This window comes from Rhamphochromis sp. 'chilingali', assembly GCF_963969265.1.
Source record: "Rhamphochromis sp. 'chilingali' genome assembly, chromosome: 5".
Classification (NCBI taxonomy): domain Eukaryota; kingdom Metazoa; phylum Chordata; class Actinopteri; order Cichliformes; family Cichlidae; genus Rhamphochromis; species Rhamphochromis sp. 'chilingali'.
In genome coordinates this window covers 13,025,423-13,046,996 of record NC_137932.1, presented here as the reverse complement: position 1 = coordinate 13,046,996, position 21,574 = coordinate 13,025,423, and the positions used below count along the sequence as shown (strand labels likewise).

Here is a 21,574-nt window from a genome sequence, read left to right as displayed (position 1 = left end):
GGAGTTGAAAGGGACTCACTCCGTTTATTGACATTCTCAAGTTGGCATAAATGCAGTCTTCTGACACTTTAGCACACATCTTAAGCTAACATGTTGGTCTTGGAAAACTGTACAATCCCAGCTTAAGTTTTTTAATTCATGTGGTAGTTGACGCTGTAGGCATTCTTCCTGTGCCGAAGAATATGTTAGATTAAAATAACTTTACAGCATCTGCAGGTAACTTGCTGTTTCTCAAGCTTTAACAGCATACAGTGATATGATATTGATGGCTGGATACACTGCCATTCTAGCAAATAAAAATTATATATGTAGCAAGGGCAAAATGTCTTTTGACTGTTTCTCAGTTAGAGGTATCACAAGTGATTATATCTGATTTTGACAAAGGCATAATTAAGTCCCTACAACAGCTGAGAGAAGACTGAGATTTCCTTAGCAAATGAAGTCTCATATCAGAGGAAACAAAGACGCATTTAAAAGATACTATAAAAATGTCAATCTGTGGAGAACAGTAGAGTTTATAGTAGAAGTATAAGTTTCTGGAGAGGACACTGTTTAAAGATGTTTTAAACTTTATTTTGGGGAAAAGTTAAAAAAAAGTGTTTTTCAGACCTAACTTCTAACCATTAAAACTGAAGAGAGATTTTAGATATTAGATAATGCTTCAAATTAAATGACCAGATTAAGTACTTGAAGTCATTTAAAGATAAGCTGTACGTCTTTGCTTCTGAAAGATTTACTATGATTTTATCCAAATACTTTGAAGCTTCGTAACGCCGTTTCAAGTAAGCTCATTTTCATTCATTCACTATTTCATTTCCAGACCAATGTTACCATAGAGATCAGGTACCAGCCGATGGATGGCATGGTTGGAGTGTGGAGTGACGGGGACTTCTTGGATGTTCCTGACGACCGTGATGGGACGTTTTCCTTTGAAACAGATAGCTTGCTGTCAGGACAAAGCCACGGGTCAGGGACGTCCCCTGGACGATCTTTACATGGATCCATACCAACCTTCAGAAAGTAAGTCAAACATAAAACCATCTCTACATTAGAACATAGCACATTACAAATCAACTACTCTTAATTTGCCTTTCAAGATTAATGTGTTGGCTTCCCAAACAAGATATATTGTTTTAATTACATGATTCACTTTTTAAGAAGTCAGTTCCAGTAACAGCACTACTGACTCACACGTGGGTGAGAATTACTGACTAGTTCATGCAACATCTGTTATGATTACAGAGAGAAATAAACAGGAAGTCTGTTTTTTAATAAAGACTTTATTGTTCCACAAACGAGCTGTTATAAGTGATCAGTTGATCATCAGTCTATGGTGTAGACTTGACTATTGTTATTGTTTTTGCAAAGTTTCAATGAAATAAGCAAAGTATTCGAGGCAGAACTAGCAGCTTAACCCCTCGGGACAGTTACATAACTGTAAAGCCAAAAGGAACAACCTTTGGTCCCGTGTAGAAAAGACATAAATTTACTCAATTTAATACCAGAGCAGTGAAGAACAACAGTTGCTGGATTCTTTAGATTCTCAGTAGTGCTAGGCAGCTCTTTTTAACATAAATGACCTAATTGCTGTCCAGAGACTCCAGACTGAAAGACGTTAGAAGTTGTTTTGCATATTTGGCACAGAGTAAAGCTTTGTAGCTCTATAAGAAGTTTGCAGTGTCGGATAAACGGTAATGCGGTAAAAATGCAGTAGGTTATGAACGAGAAGCCAACATGGAAGCTAGAAGTATCTTTTATTGAGTGTTTTAGTTGAATTGTTATAGTTCCTCCTACATAACTGCAATATCTCTTGTTAAATTACCATCTTCTACTGGTGTTATATGTCATGCCCCATTTCCTGTCTTCCTCTTCACTGTCTGATAACAGACAAAAGTAATCTTAAGACACCAGGCAAGAAGTGTTTAATTTCATTTATTACACAAGAGTAGAGTGCAGCGTCCACTATATGGGAAAATGTATGAGTATCATGAAGTTGAATCTCCACATATTGCTGTTGTATAATAGTAATAGTTATGTTGGGTCACAGGATCCATGTGTATACAAACGTTTCCATTTTTTTAATCCATGCTGGCATCTTTTTCCTGAAAACCGTTTGCTTACCTGACACACACACACTGAAAATGTATGTATGCCTGTTTTAAGAAAAAATATAAAGATCCTCATCTACTGTATAAGCAGAATCAATAATGTCATTCCTAACAATATAATCAATTCCTATAGACAAGTAAACGCAAGCCATACAACATCAGATATATTTAGCATAGAAAGCTCTAAGAGCATGTTCTGCCAAGGCTTTTTCTCTTTTGTCATCCTCTTCCTCTGCAGTTCTACTGTTGCGTTTTCGCTGAATAGCATGTGAAATAATCTGTGGGTTGTATTGATTTCCACTGAAACTATCAACACAGCCAAACCCCTAAACCCATCTTTGTGCTGTGTATTGAATGGGCATGTATAAAAAGTTTGTGTGTAGCTTGCTGTTGTGCTCAAGTATTTGTCTGTTAATACTGAACACCTACGTTTACATTGTGTTACAGTATCAAATTCCTTGGAAACAGGGTTTCCAGCCTGAGGACAATGAGAAGAGTTAGATAGAAGTTATAGAGCATCCCATGAGTGTTACATAAGAAAGGAAGACTTTGGATATTGCTCAGAAAACAGAAATGAAAATACTGCTGTAGAAAAATAGTGTAAAAGAATTTAGTAGAAGCGGGAAGAAATTTGTGATCAAATTGTTTTTTTGCTACACACGCTTCAGGTGAACCGGCCTTCTTGTTTCGTTGCTGAGGTTGCTACAAGCTGTCAGTCAGACTAGGGCTGCTCAATTAATCGAATTTTAATCACGATTACGATCTGGGCTTTCAACGATCATTAAAAATGACTGAGCCGATTATTAGCCCCTCCCTCATTTATCCGCGACACCTTAAAGGCCGGTCCGTGAAAATATTGTCGGGCATAAACCGGTCCGTAGCGCAAAAAAGGGTGGAGACCGCTGATTAAGAGGACCCGAGGGAAGCTCAGAAAGCTAAGCAGAAGTTATTTGGAGAGTGACTGCCGTTGGTTGAAAAGAGTTAAAAAAAAAACAAAAAACTTCAGTGGTGTTGCACACTATTTTATATTATTTTTTTAAAGTCATTGTTAACCCTTTAAAGCCGGTCAGAGCAGCACGCTCCGTTTTGCGTAACTATTTTTAAATCCCTGTAGAACCTGAACCGTGTAAGCTAGCGCAATAATTTGTTTTGCATATGAAACCGGAGGAGTTGTACTTACATCTGATGCCATCAGCTTGTCCTCGGTCACGGTTTCGTTCCACATATAGCTTTGCAAAAACTGCATAAAAAGCGCTTGCAGGAACAAAAGCATAATATTCCAGAAACACGCTTTGCCGTTCCTATCAGCTGTTCGTAACACTTCTCACAGTGAAATGATGCACCTGCTGTTTTCTTTGCAAATTTGCATCATAGGATTGTTTTTTGTTTTTCCTGCAGTATATAAAAATTGCTGTATCTCCAAAATAAAACTATGAAGACACTCAAAATAAATTTCCTGTGGTGGGAAACTATTTTTTGCAACTTTATTGTATTTAAAGTTTTGAGGGATAAACCTCTTAAATTTCTCCAAGTAGAAATATATGTAAACAAAACAAAAGCGATTTTCAATTTTTTTTGTAGTTTATTGCACTTTTTTGCAATTTATGTAATTACTATGGACTTAATGCATACATATTATTAAAATATGGGCTATAACAGTTGTATTGATGTATAGCAACTTGAAATGCTCCCACAAATGGCACTACAGCATGTAAAAAAAATAAATAAAAATAATATAAGCTCTGGTGGACTTGGTTCTATAGTAGGTCTTAAAGGGTTAAATAAATATCGTCAAATAATCGTGATCTCAATTTCAGTGAAAATAATCGTGATTATCATTTTTGCCATAATCGAGCAGCCCTAAGTCAGACCTTGTAACGAGGTGTCGAAAGGCATTTTGTCTTGGGGGGAGAAAAGGTGAATGAGTTCCTGAGAAAGCCCAGACAAAAAGTTCCGCTCTAAACTGCTGCAAAATAGTGTGGCAGGATTGTAGGAGGATTTTTAATAGCCGTGCCACTTCTCATCCAATCCTATTAGTTCCTGAGTTACCGGCTGCTAAGTTTCTCTATGGTTGAGATGTTTTCAGAATTAAAATTCCCAAAGATATTTCACTGTGTCTTGAATTCTGATGCTCCAAAGCCGCTGTTAATTGTCCTTACTGTGGTAATGAAGTGTGGACGTGCAGGAGATGATAACCTGGAATGAGCCTCTCATTCCTGGAGAGTGGAGGGGGATTAGGAGGAGGAGATGGAGAATGTCATTAGCAGTTAAGCTTTAACAATGATCCTCGATTTTTATTTTTATTTTTTTAAGTTTTTAAGTTTATAGCTCTATGTTTGTCATTTTTAATCAGGGGTTGCAACTCCTGTTGAGGACTAGCGTGGACCAGGTCATGGTGGAGAGTGGACCATAGTAACTTTAACCCATTTTAGGGCAAATATTTCACATCTCACACACCTCAGTAATTGTTAGTTGTCCTTCCCAGGTATTAATTATTAGCATTTCCGAACTTAAAAGGATTTTTATTAGCTGCTGCTAGATTGAGACTTTAAATGCAGCACATTCTAATGTGAGTTACATTTAAAAAGCAGGAATTCAGTTTCCTGTTCTGAGCTTAATTGTGGAAGAACAAACATGATCCTGCACAGCGCTCAACCCACTGGTGCCTATTTCTGTTATATCAGCTGTAGCCTAAAGGTCATGTGTGCCTCGTACACGGGGGTTGGTGTTCAGTGGGGATGGAATTTCATCTTTACATCTTTCCAGCACTTCTGTAAATGACAAATTGGATAGTGAAGGTATATGACTTCCTCTTCGTCCCCTTAAGTTGGTACAGTACTGCTGCCACCTCTTCCTATCTCTCTGCAAAGTCTCTGGGCCTGCAGGGTGATTTATGGCAGCACCCATAAAGCACTGCATGCTATCTGCAACACAACAATAAGCCAGCTTTTTAGGGGTTTTGTTATTTCTAAAAGTAAATCAAGTTCTCTGAGTTTCATTTAAGCAAATGTGTTGTTTAGAGCACGAGTAAGGAGCAGAGCAGATTTTAGGATAGATTTGATTCTCCAGCTGTCTCCACAATACACATGAGGTTTACTTTGTTATCTGTAACTTGACCAAACACCTTGTGATTAGTAAAAGAACTACAAATTGCATGCTGGTTGGCTTGATCAATGGAGTAACTTTATTAAGAGATTGTGAATAACTTTTTTTCCCCTCTGCTTTGTTTTGACTTGTTTTATACTTTTTCTTCGGGCGCCAGAAACTACGTTGTGGTATTTAGATAAATATATGTACTACATGTTGTTTAGTTAAGGTAAGGAAAAGATTGTGATTTTGGTTAAAATGTGCCTTATAAGTCTGAATATTAAAAAAGTAAAACTGACCCAGTGCATGTGAGAGTAGGAATCCTTGAAATGCATCCATGTGAAAGTTATGGAATAAGTGACCAGTGTCACTGCTGCCTCAACGCAGTGCATGAGGCACAGATCACAAAAAATACCATGAGAAAATAAACTAAAATAAAATGAGATCTACATCTACAGACATCAAAACCTGGAAATAAAAGACCAGAACCCTAGTGCATAGGGCTAACAGAGTGTTTTCTTCCTGTTGAAATAATGTTGAAATTCATAGATTTATTGGTATTGCCCCACAGAAGCAAATAGCTGTAAATTTTCATTGTGTTTATCCAGGTAGTTTGAATATGCATGCACCATTTGCACAACATCACCCTCCTGTCTTCATTCCCACTGCAGCAAAAGGTAATTTGTTCAAGCAAGCGTTAATTTACTTGTGTTTTATTATTATTATCTGGTCTACTTGGTTTATTTTCACCAGTGTAAATTGCAGCATCCTTAAAGACAGCCGTGTTGTCACACAGCTGTGATCTATCCTCATACTGTGTGCCAGTGTTGTGTGATCTCCTATCTCACTGGTCGCTGTGTCTTTAGGTCTGCTCACAACATCACTGACTCCCTGAGGAAACATTCATTAGAGCAGACATGTCTGCTAATACAAAAATCTGGTCTTCAGTATGCATATAATCATCGTATTCTGCCTTCTTTATTTGTGTAGGAACCTAAAAGGAGTGCTTGCATTGGTCCTGTTGATTGATCAGGCTTTTTCTAAGTCGTGATTAGATGTATAACTAACTGCCATCTCCCTAATTCTCACCTGATTGTAGTTACACTAGTACAGCATACCCAACTGCACTTTCCACTCTTGTGTTGCACAATAATCGATGAATGCTTTATTAATAACAAGGTGAATTATTAAGTCTACTTAAAGGTCTTAATCTTTATCAATTTCAGGATCAGTTTTACTTACATAACCTTCCTGTTGTATCCTGGTCAATTATAAAAAAAAATCTAAAAGCTATGAAACAAAGAGCATGATTTAATAAGAGCACAAAATAAATTTAGGCAACACCTACAAATAGATGAAGTTATTTTCTCTGTGGCTGTGCTCCATCACAACACAAATGGCTGGCATCAGTCAGGACATCCCTGGAGAACTGAGGCACTTAGCTAATCTAACTGCATGCAACACTGTCAGGGCTATTTACTTCTTTTATTGTTTCAATTAGGCACACACGGACACAGAGAGTGCCCCTTTTGTTTTCAGTCATTTGAAGTGACTACCTCTATTAATGAAATGGAAATTTAAATGGGAAAGTGAATGAACAAGGGAATTATTACAAGGGGGAAAACGACGCAGAAGCAAGGAGTTTCTTCGCTTCATGATTTAGCACTTTTTGTTAAGTACATTTATAATATCAGTCTTTGACCAAGTAACAAGGCAGACAGAGTGAAATCCCTGTGGTTGTTTTTGTAAAAGCATTTCCCCAACAAGTGCAATTTCACAATCTTGCTTTAAACACAATGTTTCATACAGCATCAAATAAGATTTGAGCTCCAAGAGAATTTCAAATGATGACAGCATAAAAGGAATAAAAATGCTATTGATATATTGTTGCCCGCGGCCTCTAAGCATGCTGCAGTGTCTTTAATCTTAGTGTTATTGATACCAGATTGTTTTTAAAACTGACAAACGAGTTTGGGTCTTTTTGGCCTCCTTCTTTAGTAAAGTCCCTGGGAGGGAATTTGCAAAGTGTAGCATGAGGGGGTGGGGTTAAAGAATCTGTTGATTTTAAACAGTTAGAGGTGTTATTATTCTTTTGTTTATTTATAAAGTCTTTCTAGTTTGATTTTTTTCTTTAGTTGGCTGCACTCTATATATGACACATTAGATCACAGATGTGAAGGAAGGACTGGACTGTCAGCCTCCTGAACAATTTATTCTGCCTCTACCTCACAGTCAGCCCTCACACATAGAGTTCAAACAACCCTTTATTCTGACAATGTATTTCAAAATGAGCGATAGCAGAAAAGTGTATATTTAGAGATTTATGTTCTAGACTCACAGTCATTTCTGTTAATTATTATGTGGTCTGTGCTGCTAAAAATAAAGTGTAAAACATTTTTCTTGTGATCCCAGCCATTTAAAACACACGCGTTGGTTACAGCAACTTTACTGTATTTTTACCTCAAACTAACATGGCATTTCTGACTTATTTTAGGTGTTAGATACTGCCAGATGCACTGTTCTGGCACACACACACTGTAAACTTGCGATTGTACACTGTTGTCAGCAAAAACCTTCAGATCAATGAATGAGAACACTGCCGCCACACTGCAATCACAGATAAAGTTGCCAAAGTCCCACTTTGTTAAAAGATTAGTGACGAGCAGTGTTGGGTAAGTTACTTTAAAATAGTAACTTAGTTACATTACTAGTTACTTCTCTCAAAAGTAACTCAGTTACTTCAAGTTACTCGTTACTTTCAAAGTAACTAGTTACTAGGGAAAGTAACTTTGGTTTTACTCAGAATTCTCTTGTTAATGTGTTTCTTCCATAACTTTGCCAGTCTTCTAGCTTGCTTACTTGCCACAAGTGCACTGTGCCACCTACCAATAGAAAGGATATGATAACGTGCATATTTCCACAAGAGAAATCCCACGCCTGGACCGTCATTGACTGCTGCCATGATTCTAGCCTACGTCACAGAGTCATGTGCGCCTTTTACATCCAACACAAAAACTGCAGTCGTGGTGCTTTCGATTGTACTCAGAACTCAGAAATTCTGCCTTCTGAATAGGAAGATGTAGGTAACACCAGACTGCAGATGAGCTGCATACAGGGCTGGACTGGGAAAGAAAATTGGCCCGGGCATTTTGACTAGAAACTGGCCCACCATTATAGGAAAAATCATAAAGCCTTTGAATGAAAACAAACACTGTTGTGACAGTGATGTACACTGTTTTGATGGTATATATGCATCAATCTATCAATCGTTTGTTGTAAGATTCAGATAATTATTTTTTAAAAGCTAGACATTTTAAATGAGAATAAGAAAGAAAAGTATTTCCTTGTGCCCCCCTTTCCCTGTTAATGCCCTACATGCCCCCTTGGCCACACTTTGCTAGATCCGCACCTGCACAGTTACCAGCTGTCAGCTACCTAAAAAAGGATTGTGGGGTTATTTGTCTCTCAGAAACAGTTCATAACTTCCCTTCAACTCATTCATGTCACCTAAAAGGTAAACCTGTTTCTCCATCACCTGCTCAGCTCTGATGATCCAATAAGGACATCTCCTGGTTTCATCTTCATGTTTCCCTCTCACCAGATAACCAAACCATATCATGACCAGCAGCTTTTTTTTTACAGCTGTGGCTCCAGCAAACATCAGCTGATACTAGAAATTAATATTCAATGAATTCTAACAACAGCTGATCAAGCTTAAACGTGCTGCTGTTGTTTAACGCGACATCCGCTGGTTTCCTCTTTCGGCGCAAAGTGAGCGATAAACAAACAAGAGAGCCGATCAGCTGATCATTGATCAGTTTCATGATTGAAGTAGAAACAGGAGAGGGAGGGGGGAGAATGAGAGAAGAAGAGGCAGCTGTGCAGCAAAGACACAGAATAACTCCAGCTTTGTGCCTTTTTCATTGTAGCTGAATAACGGGACAAACTGTTCCTTTTCACCTCAATAAGAAACGTGTAATATTTTCTCTGAATACCAGACGGGACAGTTGGCAACTCTAATAACTTGTGAACAAAATAAGGTTCAACATCATTAACTTCATAGCACCACCCAGCTGTATAGAAACTCCGTCATGCTAGCTAGCACGCAGTACGGAAAAAGTCAGAATAACGAAAATAAACTCCACCTAAACTTGGTTCATATCTGACCCAGAGAGACTGCAGGTCATAACTTCTTACCTGAAGTTCAGTTCACACTTGGACCGGCGGCCGCCTCGGGTCTCTTTTCCTTCTGCGTCCCTTTTCCTTCATCCACCTGCTGCCTCCACCACTTGCTAATGTTACTGAATCTGTGGAAACTCCGCGATGCCACCACACGAAGTAACGAGTAACGACCCTATCTAAATCCCAGTAACGAGTAACGCGTTCCTGATTTTGGCATAATAACTAGTTACCGTGCTCGTTACCACAATAATAACGTAGTTACTGTAACGCGTTACTTAATAACGCGTTAGTCCCAACACTGGTGACGAGCGATGTAAAAATCCAGAGGCTGGTTTGTCTTATCTATCAAATTAAATGTAAACTGTAACTTATCAGTTGAGGAACCTTGCAAAGAAAGTTACCACATAAAAATGAGAAATATTAAGGAAAACATCTTGTAATATTCTCCTGTATCAGTCTGGGGTTCAAATGTTGCATTTTCAAGTCAAAGAGTAACTTTAATGCAATGTTTTAACTGAATTATGTTTTTTTTCTCTTCACCCTTTCACTTGTGTGTCCCTAAATTGCAGCCGTTGTAATTTAAATCTTTGGCATTACTTGTTTCTTTTCATGCACTGATATCCTCTCGAGGGATTGCAGCTCTCATCTCTGCTGTTTTGTTTTGCTGTGCTTTGCACTGGCTCTTATCTTCAGCCTCTGTGATAGCGCTGGTGTGTAAATTTGAACTTTTTTTGTCTCCCGATGCTGTCTTTTTGTTTTCTTTTTTTGTTCAAAGCCCTGATGAAGGAGCAGATTACAATGTTGACATAAAGACATCCCAGTTTTTTGTTGGTTTTTTTTTTTATTGCATGTGTTTAATCCAGACAGGAGTTGTAACGTTGTACGCCATAAAGAAGCTAAGGTTGCCATTATTATTTTTTTAATTACTTTAGACATAAAAAGAACCAAAATCCACTCTAGAATCAGCAGGTAAGGCAGACAAAAGTCAAACTTAAGTCAAACTGAAAGATGGCGCAAAGTGTATTCAGTGTTATGGGAGGTCGTCCAGCAGTGGTCCAGCAAAACTCACGTAATGACAAAGAGATAAAGGGACAATTCTCCTCATTCAGCTAGCCGATACAGGAAGTGACCAGGAAAATTAAACTAAGAAACACAAGAAGAGAACTAAAGAACAATGTGGCAGACCACCACAATTGCAAACTCCTCAGCACAGCCTGAATTAAACTTTACTATCCAGAGATTTTCTTTTCCAGCCCAGCTGGTGCAATAAAAAATATGAACAAATAATTAAATAAAATGCTATTTTTGGAGTGGATATTAAAATATTAAAATTTTAAATATGATGAATGTTCCTACAAAAAATGCCATTGTGTACTATACATTCTAATACCCCTGCCCTTAATTTCAGTTTCCCCAGCACTTTTATTTTCTTCTTTTTGTTTGAGTTTTCAGTTTGTGTTATGGGTAACATCTTCCTTCCTGATGCAGACGCCGTGTTAAATAATAGACCTGTGATTTTTTTTTTTTTAAGTTTTGTTTGCTTTAAATAGGCCACCAAGACTCAGAGGACTTTGTTGTGTAGGCAGGCTTTAAACTTGCATGAGAATTTAACTATGTGACTCTAATGGGGATGAAGTTATAAGCAAACATTTACTAGATCATGCATGCAAAGAATATCATTTAAGCAAATGAAGTGAGAACACAATGCACTTGACAAGATCTGTCTAAATCATGGGGATGATAGGAACACAAACGTTATCAATTAGAAAGCTAAAAAACAAAACAGTGCTTAATAGCCAAGGAAAGAAATCAAGTGTAGAGAACTAGAGAGTGAAAGCGAAAAGGGAGCATTGTTCAATAAGGTTTCAGGATAGAGTTCTTATTATCTCAGTTTCATTCCCTTGCAGTGTTATCAGGTAGTGCTGATCTTTGTCTGGCTCAATGTGCATCCAATCCAATTCATGTGAAAAAGAAAGAAGAGATATATATGGAGGGAATCTTTGTGAGCCCCTTTCAGCAGAACTCCCAGAGCAGAACTGACAGTATATATGTTAGTTAAATATTAATTGCTCCTGGGATATTTTCAGTCTTCACTTTATTTATTTGTTTTCATCTGAACTGAAATTAAAACACATGAGAAAACATACAGATGGATAGATGCTAACTAACGGTTCAGCTATTACTGTCTGGAGGAAACTGTGAGAGAATATTGGATTAACCTCAGCAAACTCAGAAATCTAACAAATGTAATACTCATGATTTAACTGAACGGTATTAAATGATTCATAAATACACACTCACAGAGCTATGTTGTTATATACACTATGCTTCCATGTTGTTTACAACAAATTTTCACCCTAATATCCTGAACGTGACACCAGAAGATAAGACTCATTAGATCAAGCAATACTTTTGTGTAGTGTAGTGAAGTGTAGTCTCAGTTTCCTGCTTTAAGCTGACAGAAATGGCATTCACTGTGGTTTTGCCCAGAGAACCACCATGCACTATTTTGTCTTTTTTTCTCTTCTCTGCAAACGCCTAACCACCTGCACTTTTCCACCAGCTAACATTACAGGTAGGGATGGGTATTGATAAGATTTTCACGATTCCGATTCCATTTTCGATTCTGTTTAACGATTCGATTCTTTATCGATTCTCTTATCGATTCTTTTTAAAAAAGGAGAACACTAAGGTCGATTAGCTTAAAACTTTGTTTTATATCTTCTCTTTGAACAAGATAGAAATTTAGGAGTAACATGGTCTTACAAACCCAACAGTGAGCTCTTAAGAGATCCAGCCTACGGCTCTTCAATGGGGTGTCACAGGGTCCTCAGGAAAAAAAATTGTAAATGTAAAATAATAACATAAATATTCTTCTGTAGCAATAACAAAGTATAACATAAATTATTCTGTAACAATTACACAAGAATATCCAGTAATGTCCCTGCCTACAATTAAACACATTCACTTACCGAAAATCGGAGCATCTGCTGTGCAAGCCTTTGACCACAAACTTAGTCACTGATCGGTGACATTCGTCTATCCTGGCCTGAAAGGAGACGCGACCGGTAGACTGCAGCGAGAACTGCCAGCATCTGAGCCAGCCAGACTCTGTCTGTCTCTCTCATCATGGTCACCTAAATGCACAGTAATGGCAGGTTTTGTAATAAGGCAGATCGCGCTAACATAATATGCACTGTTAGTTGATTATATACCTGCCGCATTAACGGGAGAGGACGTGCTGGGTTGAGATTCACGAATCCGGAGCGGAATTAAAAACATGACATTCATTTAAGGTCATCGCGTGTTTTGTGAGCTTTTGCATATTCGTAGTGTTTCCTCCCTTAAATGAAGTATTGCAAGTTGCCCTGTTGTCATCCGTTCTCGTAAAGTATAATCAAATTTTTGAGCATTTGAGCCACCATGTTTCCTGTCAGGTAAGCAACGCTCCGCAACGTGGTGACGTCATTCGGGGCGACTGGAATCGATAAGGGAATCATTTGCAAAAAATGGCAAACAATTCCAAGGAATTGAAACAGTGGGAACCGGTTCTCAACAAGAACCAGGTTTCGATACCCATCCCTAATTACAGGAGTGGTACCAACTCATAACATACAATTTTTTGGCTTGTAATATTAGAAGTGCTTAGTAGAAAGACTATTTAAAGAAAGTGGAAATAGCCACCTTGGTGTCACCTGTCTTGAGCTTCAGGTTTGGCATTTTACCATCACAAACTTGTTTTTTTTTTTTTTTTACATAGAAAATACTATACTTGGATAAGATGCTAGAGAGGCACAAGAAGTGGATCTGACAGAGAATGTAAGAACTCTAATCATGCCTAACGTTATCAGTCCTGCTCTAGTGAATGTTTTACTTTGTGATCATCCATCCAACCATTTATTTTCTTCCACTTATCCATTTGTGGGTCACAGGGGACACTTGAGCGTGTGGCAGCTGTCATAGACGTGGATGCGCTACACCCTGGACAGATCACCAGACTAACAACAGGGCTAACACATAGTGACAGATTGCCACTCGTGCTACTTTTATGCCTAGTAAAAATTTAGATCCCCAATTAACCTAACAACATGCATGTCTTTGAAATATGAAGCTGGATTACCTCGAGGGTAAGCCTGAGGAGAACATGCAAACTCCACACAGAAAGGCTCCAAGCCAGACGGCCATAGCAAGAAACAAGTCCATTTTATACAGTCTATCTTTCGGGAGCGCTCTGAAGTTGCAGTTCTGAAAAACAAATGCAGACAGAAAGCTGACTATAATCAAAGTCAGTATATTATTCTTGTGTTTTAGAGTAATACCATTGTTTGTCACTTATGAATACCAAGCAGGGGACACTGATGTGAGAGCAGATTAGTTCAGTGAGAAAAATACGCACAAGCCCAGAGCATAATCATCCAAACCAAGCCAGTGTAATTTGTTCACTAATGGCTGAGGGTATACTATTCAGTGACCTAAATCCTGACTGACAAATAGTTTATATAACCATATAACTGTTATTCATTTTATCAGAACAAACATTGTATAAGTTAGATAGCTTGAAATGCTTTGCTTACAGATAATGTTTAAATCAAGCTGTTAGTGAATAACTTCAGTTTGTTCATTGATCTTTACTGCAATTTAAATGTGTAAGTAGAGGGTTTATGGTTGTGTATGTATCAACGAGTTCTACTCACTCTCCTGAGATATACAGCACAGTTTAAGCATGCATGTACACATGTCTTTATGCGCCTTTGCCTTTAAAGTATGCAAAAGCTGTGCTCTTCATGCATTAGTGGGCTTGTTCTCGTTATATCTACTACTCTTGAATACACATCGCTCCGCATTCTGGGTGTTTACTTGTGTGTTGGGTTTGACTGTAGTGTAACTAGAGCAATAGGTTTTTTGCAGATCAAAGGAAACAAGGAGAGACGTGCAACATAATCTTCAGCTTCTCGACCCCCCTTCTCTCTGTTTTCTTTTCAAGTTTGATGTGTTGTGACTTTTTACTTTCAAAGCTACGAGTGAATTTGCATATTTTTATTTCTGTAATTGGAAACACTTGGTTGTAAAGTTTCCCTGCCACCTACTCAAATCTTTGAAGGTTACATTTCATAACTAATTCAATAAAAAAGGACTACTCATTAAAAAAAGGTGGAAAAAACAACATCCGTTGGTCTTATTTTAAACTTAGAGCCTCTTGCTGAAAATACTTGTCTCTGATGATTTTTTTCTTTTTTCTTTGACTCATAAAAGGAAATGAAAAAGAGTGACGGGTGTGACGTCAAATGTATGAAGTGTCCATTTCTATTCTCTCTTCCCCGTATTACATCACAGTGACTTTAGCTTTATCATCAATGCCAGCACTGGCCATTAGTTTAATAATCTGACCTGTGCACAGTGTCCTCTTGCAACATTCATATAAGGCAGGCTCAATCCGTGCTTTTATGTTGTTTTTGCCTAGTTTTGACACTACCATCCAAATATTGCAGCAGAAATTGAGAGTCATCAGAGCAGGCAATGTCTCTCCAATCTAATATTGTCCCATTCTGATGAGCCCGTGTGAATTCTAGCCTCGGTTTCCTGTTATTAGCTGCCTGAAGTGGCACCCGGAGAGGGCGTCTGCTCCTGCAGCCCATCTGCTTCAAAGTTCAAAGTGTTGTGCTTTCAGAAATGCTCTTCTGTGTACCTCTGTTGTAAAGAGTGGTTATTTGAGTTACTGTTGCCTTCCATTTAGCTTAAAGCAGTCTGGCCATGCTTCTCTGACCTCTGATATCAACAAGGCATTTTTACCCACTGCCATTCACTATATATTTTCTATTATTCTCTGAAAACCCCAGTAAATCAGCAGCTACTCCTTCTGGCACCAACAATTATGCCATGTTCAAAGTCACTTAAATCACCTTTCTTCCCCATTATGTTGCTCAGTTTGAACCTCAGCAGGCCATCTTGGCCATGCTTACATACCTAAATGCATTGACTTGCTGTCATGTGATTGGCTGTTCAGATATTTGTGTTATTAGGCAGTTGAAAAGCTACAATATCACATTAATTTCATAAGAGTTTGTTATGAGCTCTGGAGACTCTCGTTTGATTTGTAGAAGGATCTTCCCGTCTACAAATATCTACAAAACCCATCATCCTTTCTCTCCTCTACCTCCTGTCTTTGTACATCTGAACATGTCCCTCCACCTCTCTCTCTCTCTCTCTCTCCCTTTCCCTCATCCTCTCATCTGTCCAGCTACCATTTGCCAGGCTGGTCTGTTTTTTCTGCAGCTGACAGATATAGTATATGGAAATATAGTTTATAATAGAAAGAAGCTTCAGGTGGATTGATTTGACCTCCTTGGAGCTGAGTAGCATCAGTGTTTTTCATGTGGTATGTATAAGAAATACTTTTGTCACATTATTACATTGCAGTGATGTGTCCTCAGACTATAAGGAGAATAAGGGCTATAAGAGAAATAGGTTAGACTACTCTTTTTTTTGAAGAATAACTGTGAATGCAACTAATGTTCGATGTTAACTGCGTTATTAAAGTGGTATTTCATTTAGCTGATGAGGCTTCAAATTCAGCCCAAAACGTAAACATATTTAACTTTTGTCAGGGTCCGTGGGTCTTGGAAAAATTTTATTCTTTTGTTTGTAAAGATCATTTGTTTTCTTTCTTTTTTTCCCTTTAATGTATGTTTTTCTGGTTGGTTTCTTTATATTTGCTAGTTTCATATTCTCACATAGTTCTGTCCATGGTTATAGTTTGGTTTATATTTAACTCCTTGAGTTCCTGTGCAATCCTGCTTCATGTCATCCTGCATGGTTATGTGTTTGCTTCCTCTGGGTTCCCAGCATTTTCAGCCTTAGGCATGTTTCAGTTTTCCAGTATTTCTGTGAATGGCAGCATTAAAGCTGATATTTTCAGTTATACCTGTTTCCTGAGTCCTGCATTTGGGTCCACAAACCTGCCTGCCACACAGCCGACACCTGACTGCTTGCAATCTTGTAGCACTGAAAGAGAGCTGGAGAAGCTGGGTCTAGCTTCTTGATTAATTGGCACTTTTTCATCATTCATATACAGTTCACGATTTACCATCCAGCACTTTTAATTTAAAGTAACTTATCAAGTAGGAAAAATATGGTTAAACTTTGCCTCAGGGACATGACGCAGATTGAGAAACCTAAAAGTAAAATCTTAAGCATAAATGGCCATTTTCACTGTAATTGGAGGCTCTTTTTTGCATTTTTAGTGGGTATTTCTTAGTATATTCTGACTTTTATCAGGAATTCATAGACTTTTAAACCACCATGGGTTATGAACCTATCATATGAGATGTCTTAAACTTCAACTTTTCCATATTCCATGAAATGAGGCTGAACTGTTTTAAAATTACGAGGTAAAGATCAAAGCAAAAGTTGAACTCTGATACACCCGGCTCTCACTGCTTGAGGCAACAAAAGGAAAACCCTCCTATTCATTAATTTTCTGACATGTATCCATATCCGCAGCAAATTAGACAGCCACACTCATTCTTAATTATTAAGGCCCCTCATTTGTCGATCTGCTGATGACATCACAAGCTCTTTGTTGTTGCGGTGATATGTGATCCAGATAATATCGATGTGGAGACACTCGATACTCTTGTTTTGTGATTGAGGGTCTGGAGAATTGTTTGGTGGTGATCAGGGGGAGCAACAGGAATTGAATGTCCAGCCAGTTTCAAAGATGTCTGTGAGGTATGGTCAACTTTATGGTGTTGAATTGCATTTTGAGGGTGCACACAAGCCAGCAGTGGAGTTTTTGCTGGAGTTAAGTTCAGGTTTTAATGTTAACCCAACTCTCCTTATGTTACAACTCAAAGTGACAAGTTTGAAGTTCAGGATGGATCGGCAGTGAATCAGACACTTCATTACCATGATATCACTTCCGTCTTATCGCTTCTCTTTTTCATTGTTTTGTTCACCTTCACTAGAGCAGGGAAGGGAGTTTTCTCAGCCATGAAGCTCGGAAAGATCAAGAGCTCTAGAGATGACCACAAGAAAGGTAAAACACTCCACAAAACAAGACCTGTTTAAGTTACTGAAATTAGAAACTGAAGATTATTTTCTGATCTGAAATTACTTATTATTTATAATTATTTAACAATAGAAACCTTTGATAGTTGTCTATAGGCTTAAAATTGGTGTAAGCAGTATGTAATTGAAAATAATGGAGATCTAAAGTACCCATCAAGTTTTATTTGGTAATTGTGTGGTTTTTTTGCTTTGTTTTTTTGTTTTTTTTTCCAATTATTCTTGCAGATGAGCCAGCCGTCCTGGACATGGAGGACTTGGACAAGAAAGCAATGCGTCTTGCTGGTATGCTGGAACCAGACACCATCTCTTTGGCCTCTGTCACGGCTGTCACCACAGACGTCTCCAATAAAAGGTCTTATACAGTAACGCATGCACACATCACAAGGCACAGCATTAAAATACAAGCAGACCTAGAGGCAGATTTCACAACCTGAAAGTTACAGTATCTCATAAAATTAGGTTATCTGTGTGGTGTAATGTAGTGTGGAATCCTGAAACAAGCAGAAACTGCTGGAATCTGTTCTTTCAAAGGCACACCCACAAGCTACTAAAAGCTATTAAAAATGCTTGAATTTAAACTTTTATGAAGGCAGGCTTGTGTAAAATGAAGATGTTCAGTCTGTATTTTCAGAGAGAGCTACCTAGATCTACCAAAACGTCTTCAGCTGATGTAATGTTAATCTGTTTTGCAGTCTGATTAGAAAAGAAAATATATGGAGGTCTGAAACCGCTAATGTACAGGCACTCAAAGGAAGAGTGGGGAACTCCAGGCCTCAAGGGCCGGTGTCCTAAAGGCTTTAAAAATACCACCCTGGGACAACACACATGAATCAAATGATTAGCTCATTGCCAGCCCTCTGGAGAACTTCAAGACATGTTGAGGAGGTAATTTAACCATTTAAATCAGCTGTGTTAGATCAAGGATACATCCAAAATCTGCAGGACACCAGCCTGGAGTTGCCCACCCCTGCTCTAGAGAAAACAGTGGTTGGAGACTGCAGTTCGACCAAAATTATTGCAGCCTTGCTGTCTTTGAAATTGTTGCTACAAAAATCGATCTACAGTCATCTGGCATTTTTAAGTTAACTTTAGTGCATCAAGATGGCAAAAAACAGGAATAAGACAGAGTTAGTCTGCTATCAGTTTGTGATTAAATGCTGCCATGTTAGCACTTGTATGAAATCTATTTGTGATAATACAGTGATTAACTGTGATAAATCAGTCAAAATCATGCACAGAAATTCCAATTACAAGCCACAACCTCAGTAATATGAAACAGAAATTCAGATATTTCTCCACAAAAAGTGATATTGGTACTGCAGGACAGTGACTGCAAAATGGCATAGCAACATGAACCTTACTTATGCAAGAATATAACCATGTTACAACCAGTTGGCTGCCAATTAGCAACTAGCTGAGTCAAGTCCCTTGTTGCAAAGAGATGAATCACAAACAAGTTGCACTTATCAGCACACAATGACGCAGAGTGTTGGCAATATGCCTGTATTTATAAATTAGGTGGCAATTGTTTGCAAACCCAACGCCATATGTCTGAAAGTGACTGCAACTGTTTGGAGACAGGTTGCCTCCCCCCTTGGCAACCACTTTGAAGGTGTCGCCAAACAGTTGAAGGTTTTGTTTTCCTCAACTTCTCGGTGGCCATTTAATTGCCACAACTGTATGCAATTGGTTGTGGAATGCAAAAAAATTGAATGCAACCACCAGTTTTTCCTTTTTTTTTCTTTTTTTCTTTTTTTGCTGTGACTGAGCAATTTGCAGTTAAATAAGCTAAAGTTAGTTGCACAGTTTTAAATATACATACACAAACATACTATGTTTAAGATTCAAACTTCAAATTAAATTTGTTTCATGCTTTTTCACTGTCAGTTTGTTGAAGAAAAATCATGATTATGTTGATTTCTTCAGGTCAAAGCCAGACATCAAAATGGAACCAAGCTCCGGACGACCAGTGGATTATCAGGTGAGTTTTTGCATGTAGATGTGGGGTTGAAAGCCGGTCTTTGTAACCAACTCTATCGACTTGATTTCCTGCATGTTTGGCCTCAAGTTTGTTTTGTTTTGTCTTTTTTTAATTAAGCGTACTTTCTTTTTCTCAGGCTGGTTAAACTCAAAGCAACTCCTACATTTGTGTGCATCAGATCTAAATGGGATCTGGGGGTCATTAAATTACCCGTATATAAAGAGGAAGGAGATGGCTTACCTAACAGCTACCTTAACTTTTCTTCAAAGTTTAAAAGACCTTGGAGCAACTGTGGGCTACAAGGCAGCTAATTAACACGTCCACTCTCATTTCCTCCTTTTAATATCAGGTCATCTCACTGCAGGCAGTTAGCTTTTAGCACAAAAGGTGAAAGCAGACCAGCCTAGCTGGCTGCTTTCTATCTTTAAAAAGGCTGTAGACAAAATAACACGTTGTATCTCATTTGTTGCAAAATTTAAAAATTATAGTTTACTGTCATACACAGGGATTGTGCCCAGTTGCATGTGCACTATTAATATGTCCACTGATATTGTAGATGTACTGATATGTATATTTGTGTACTTTACCGTCACAACTGTTTGCCTACTGGGACTAACAGTTCTGAATTTATTCATCATTACATCAACAAACACCTAAACAGAACAGTGTAACTACGCCGCAATGATAGCACATGGCCCATTTTCATGACCTATTTAAATGTAAAAAACAGAATACTTTTGTACACCAGCTTGTAATCCTCGTGCAATCGTGAGCAGCAGACTGTCTCTCCCTTTTTTTTTTGTTTCGCTTGGTTTCTCTTCATCAAGCAAAGAATAATTAAACCAGAGGGATACTTGAATGTGGAAACCTTCAGCTGGGATCTAGTCTGTCCATAAGCAACTACATTACCTCAGCCTGGGGAAATGTTTGAGTAAAACCAGTCTAAACTACTGCGCTCTGACAAAAGCCCTCACAGCTTTTCATCATTAGTTTCTGAAAGATGGGTCTGGATTGTTTTTTTATGAATTGTTCTCATGATAATTACTGAATGGTTGAATTATTTATAATGAGACCGTTGCTGTTTTTTGACTCACTATTGGAAGAAGAGCAGCTTGTTTAAAGTTTCAGAGTCAGATCTGATGCATTAATGTCTCTCATCAGATCAGCATCACGGTGATCGAGGCCAGACAGCTAATAGGCCTTAACATGGACCCTGTGGTGTGTGTGGAGATTGGAGATGACAAGAAGTACACATCTATGAAGGAGTCCACCAACTGTCCATACTACAACGAGGTGAGACAATTTAAGCTTTTAAAATGTAATTTGCGAGCTTTGTCCTTAAAGTAACAAATCTGTGCATGTTTATCGTCTGACTTCTATCAGCTCTGTGGACCACTTTTGTGTCTTTCAGTTCACTGTTTTGGTTTTCAGGCAACAATTCTAATTTTCCAATGCAAAAAAAACAACAACAATTGGACATGTGGGTAAAGCTAGGCAAAGCTAGTGAGAACAGTTGTTTCTCAAAATGAAGTCATCAGTCAGCTACAACCCTGAACTTCATTAATATGCAAAGAACAGTAGAGGATAGGAGTAGTGTAATGCTGCAATGATTTATTGACTAGTGTACAATGCGCTAAATTGGAGAGTGTTAGTAGCAATTGTAAGGTGGTAAGGACTGTGCAGAGCTCAGCCTCTTAGTTGTGCCCTGCAGGGGGTGAAAGTGACAGTCTGTTATCGATTGTCTGAGGATCCCCTATCAAGAGACAAACTGTAAAGCAGAGTAATCATGATCAATAGTGCTTTAAGCGTTCTGTCTTTGTGTCAAAACCGCTTCAGTCCCAGCTTGTTCTGCATCTGTGCTATTTCAGGTAGCGGTACATTTCTCTGCAGTAAGATTCCTAAATTGGTTGTAGAGGGAAAATTAGTTGCATATCCATGAAACAAATCTCCTGTCAAACCACTCATTGCTCTGTTAGATTGAGATCTGGTGAACGTGGAGGCCATTTGAGTGCAATGAACTCACTTTCTGTTCAAGAAGTTAGTTCAGGTGATTTGAGAGACAAGAGAATAAGAATGAAAAAGACTGCAAACTGTGGGTGATGTAAGCCTATGTTGCTTTGTTAGGAGAGGCAACCACTGTATTTTAATC

The 21,574-nt window shown here is 38.3% G+C and overlaps 1 protein-coding gene across 3 annotated transcripts in view; it reads left to right on the top strand.

Moving 5' to 3' along the window:
* The window catches only part of otofa (otoferlin a), an 86,643-nt gene that overhangs the window by 37,563 nt on the left and 27,506 nt on the right, over positions 1-21,574 (top strand). For all 3 annotated transcript variants that reach the window (XM_080883641.1, XM_080883643.1, XM_080883642.1), the window contains exons 5-9: positions 821-1,020; positions 17,342-17,412; positions 17,670-17,796; positions 19,371-19,425; positions 20,587-20,718. In XM_080883641.1, the coding sequence (XP_080739767.1) occupies positions 821-1,020; positions 17,342-17,412; positions 17,670-17,796; positions 19,371-19,425; positions 20,587-20,718 (585 nt within the window). The remainder of the gene's footprint in view (positions 1-820; positions 1,021-17,341; positions 17,413-17,669; positions 17,797-19,370; positions 19,426-20,586; positions 20,719-21,574) is intronic.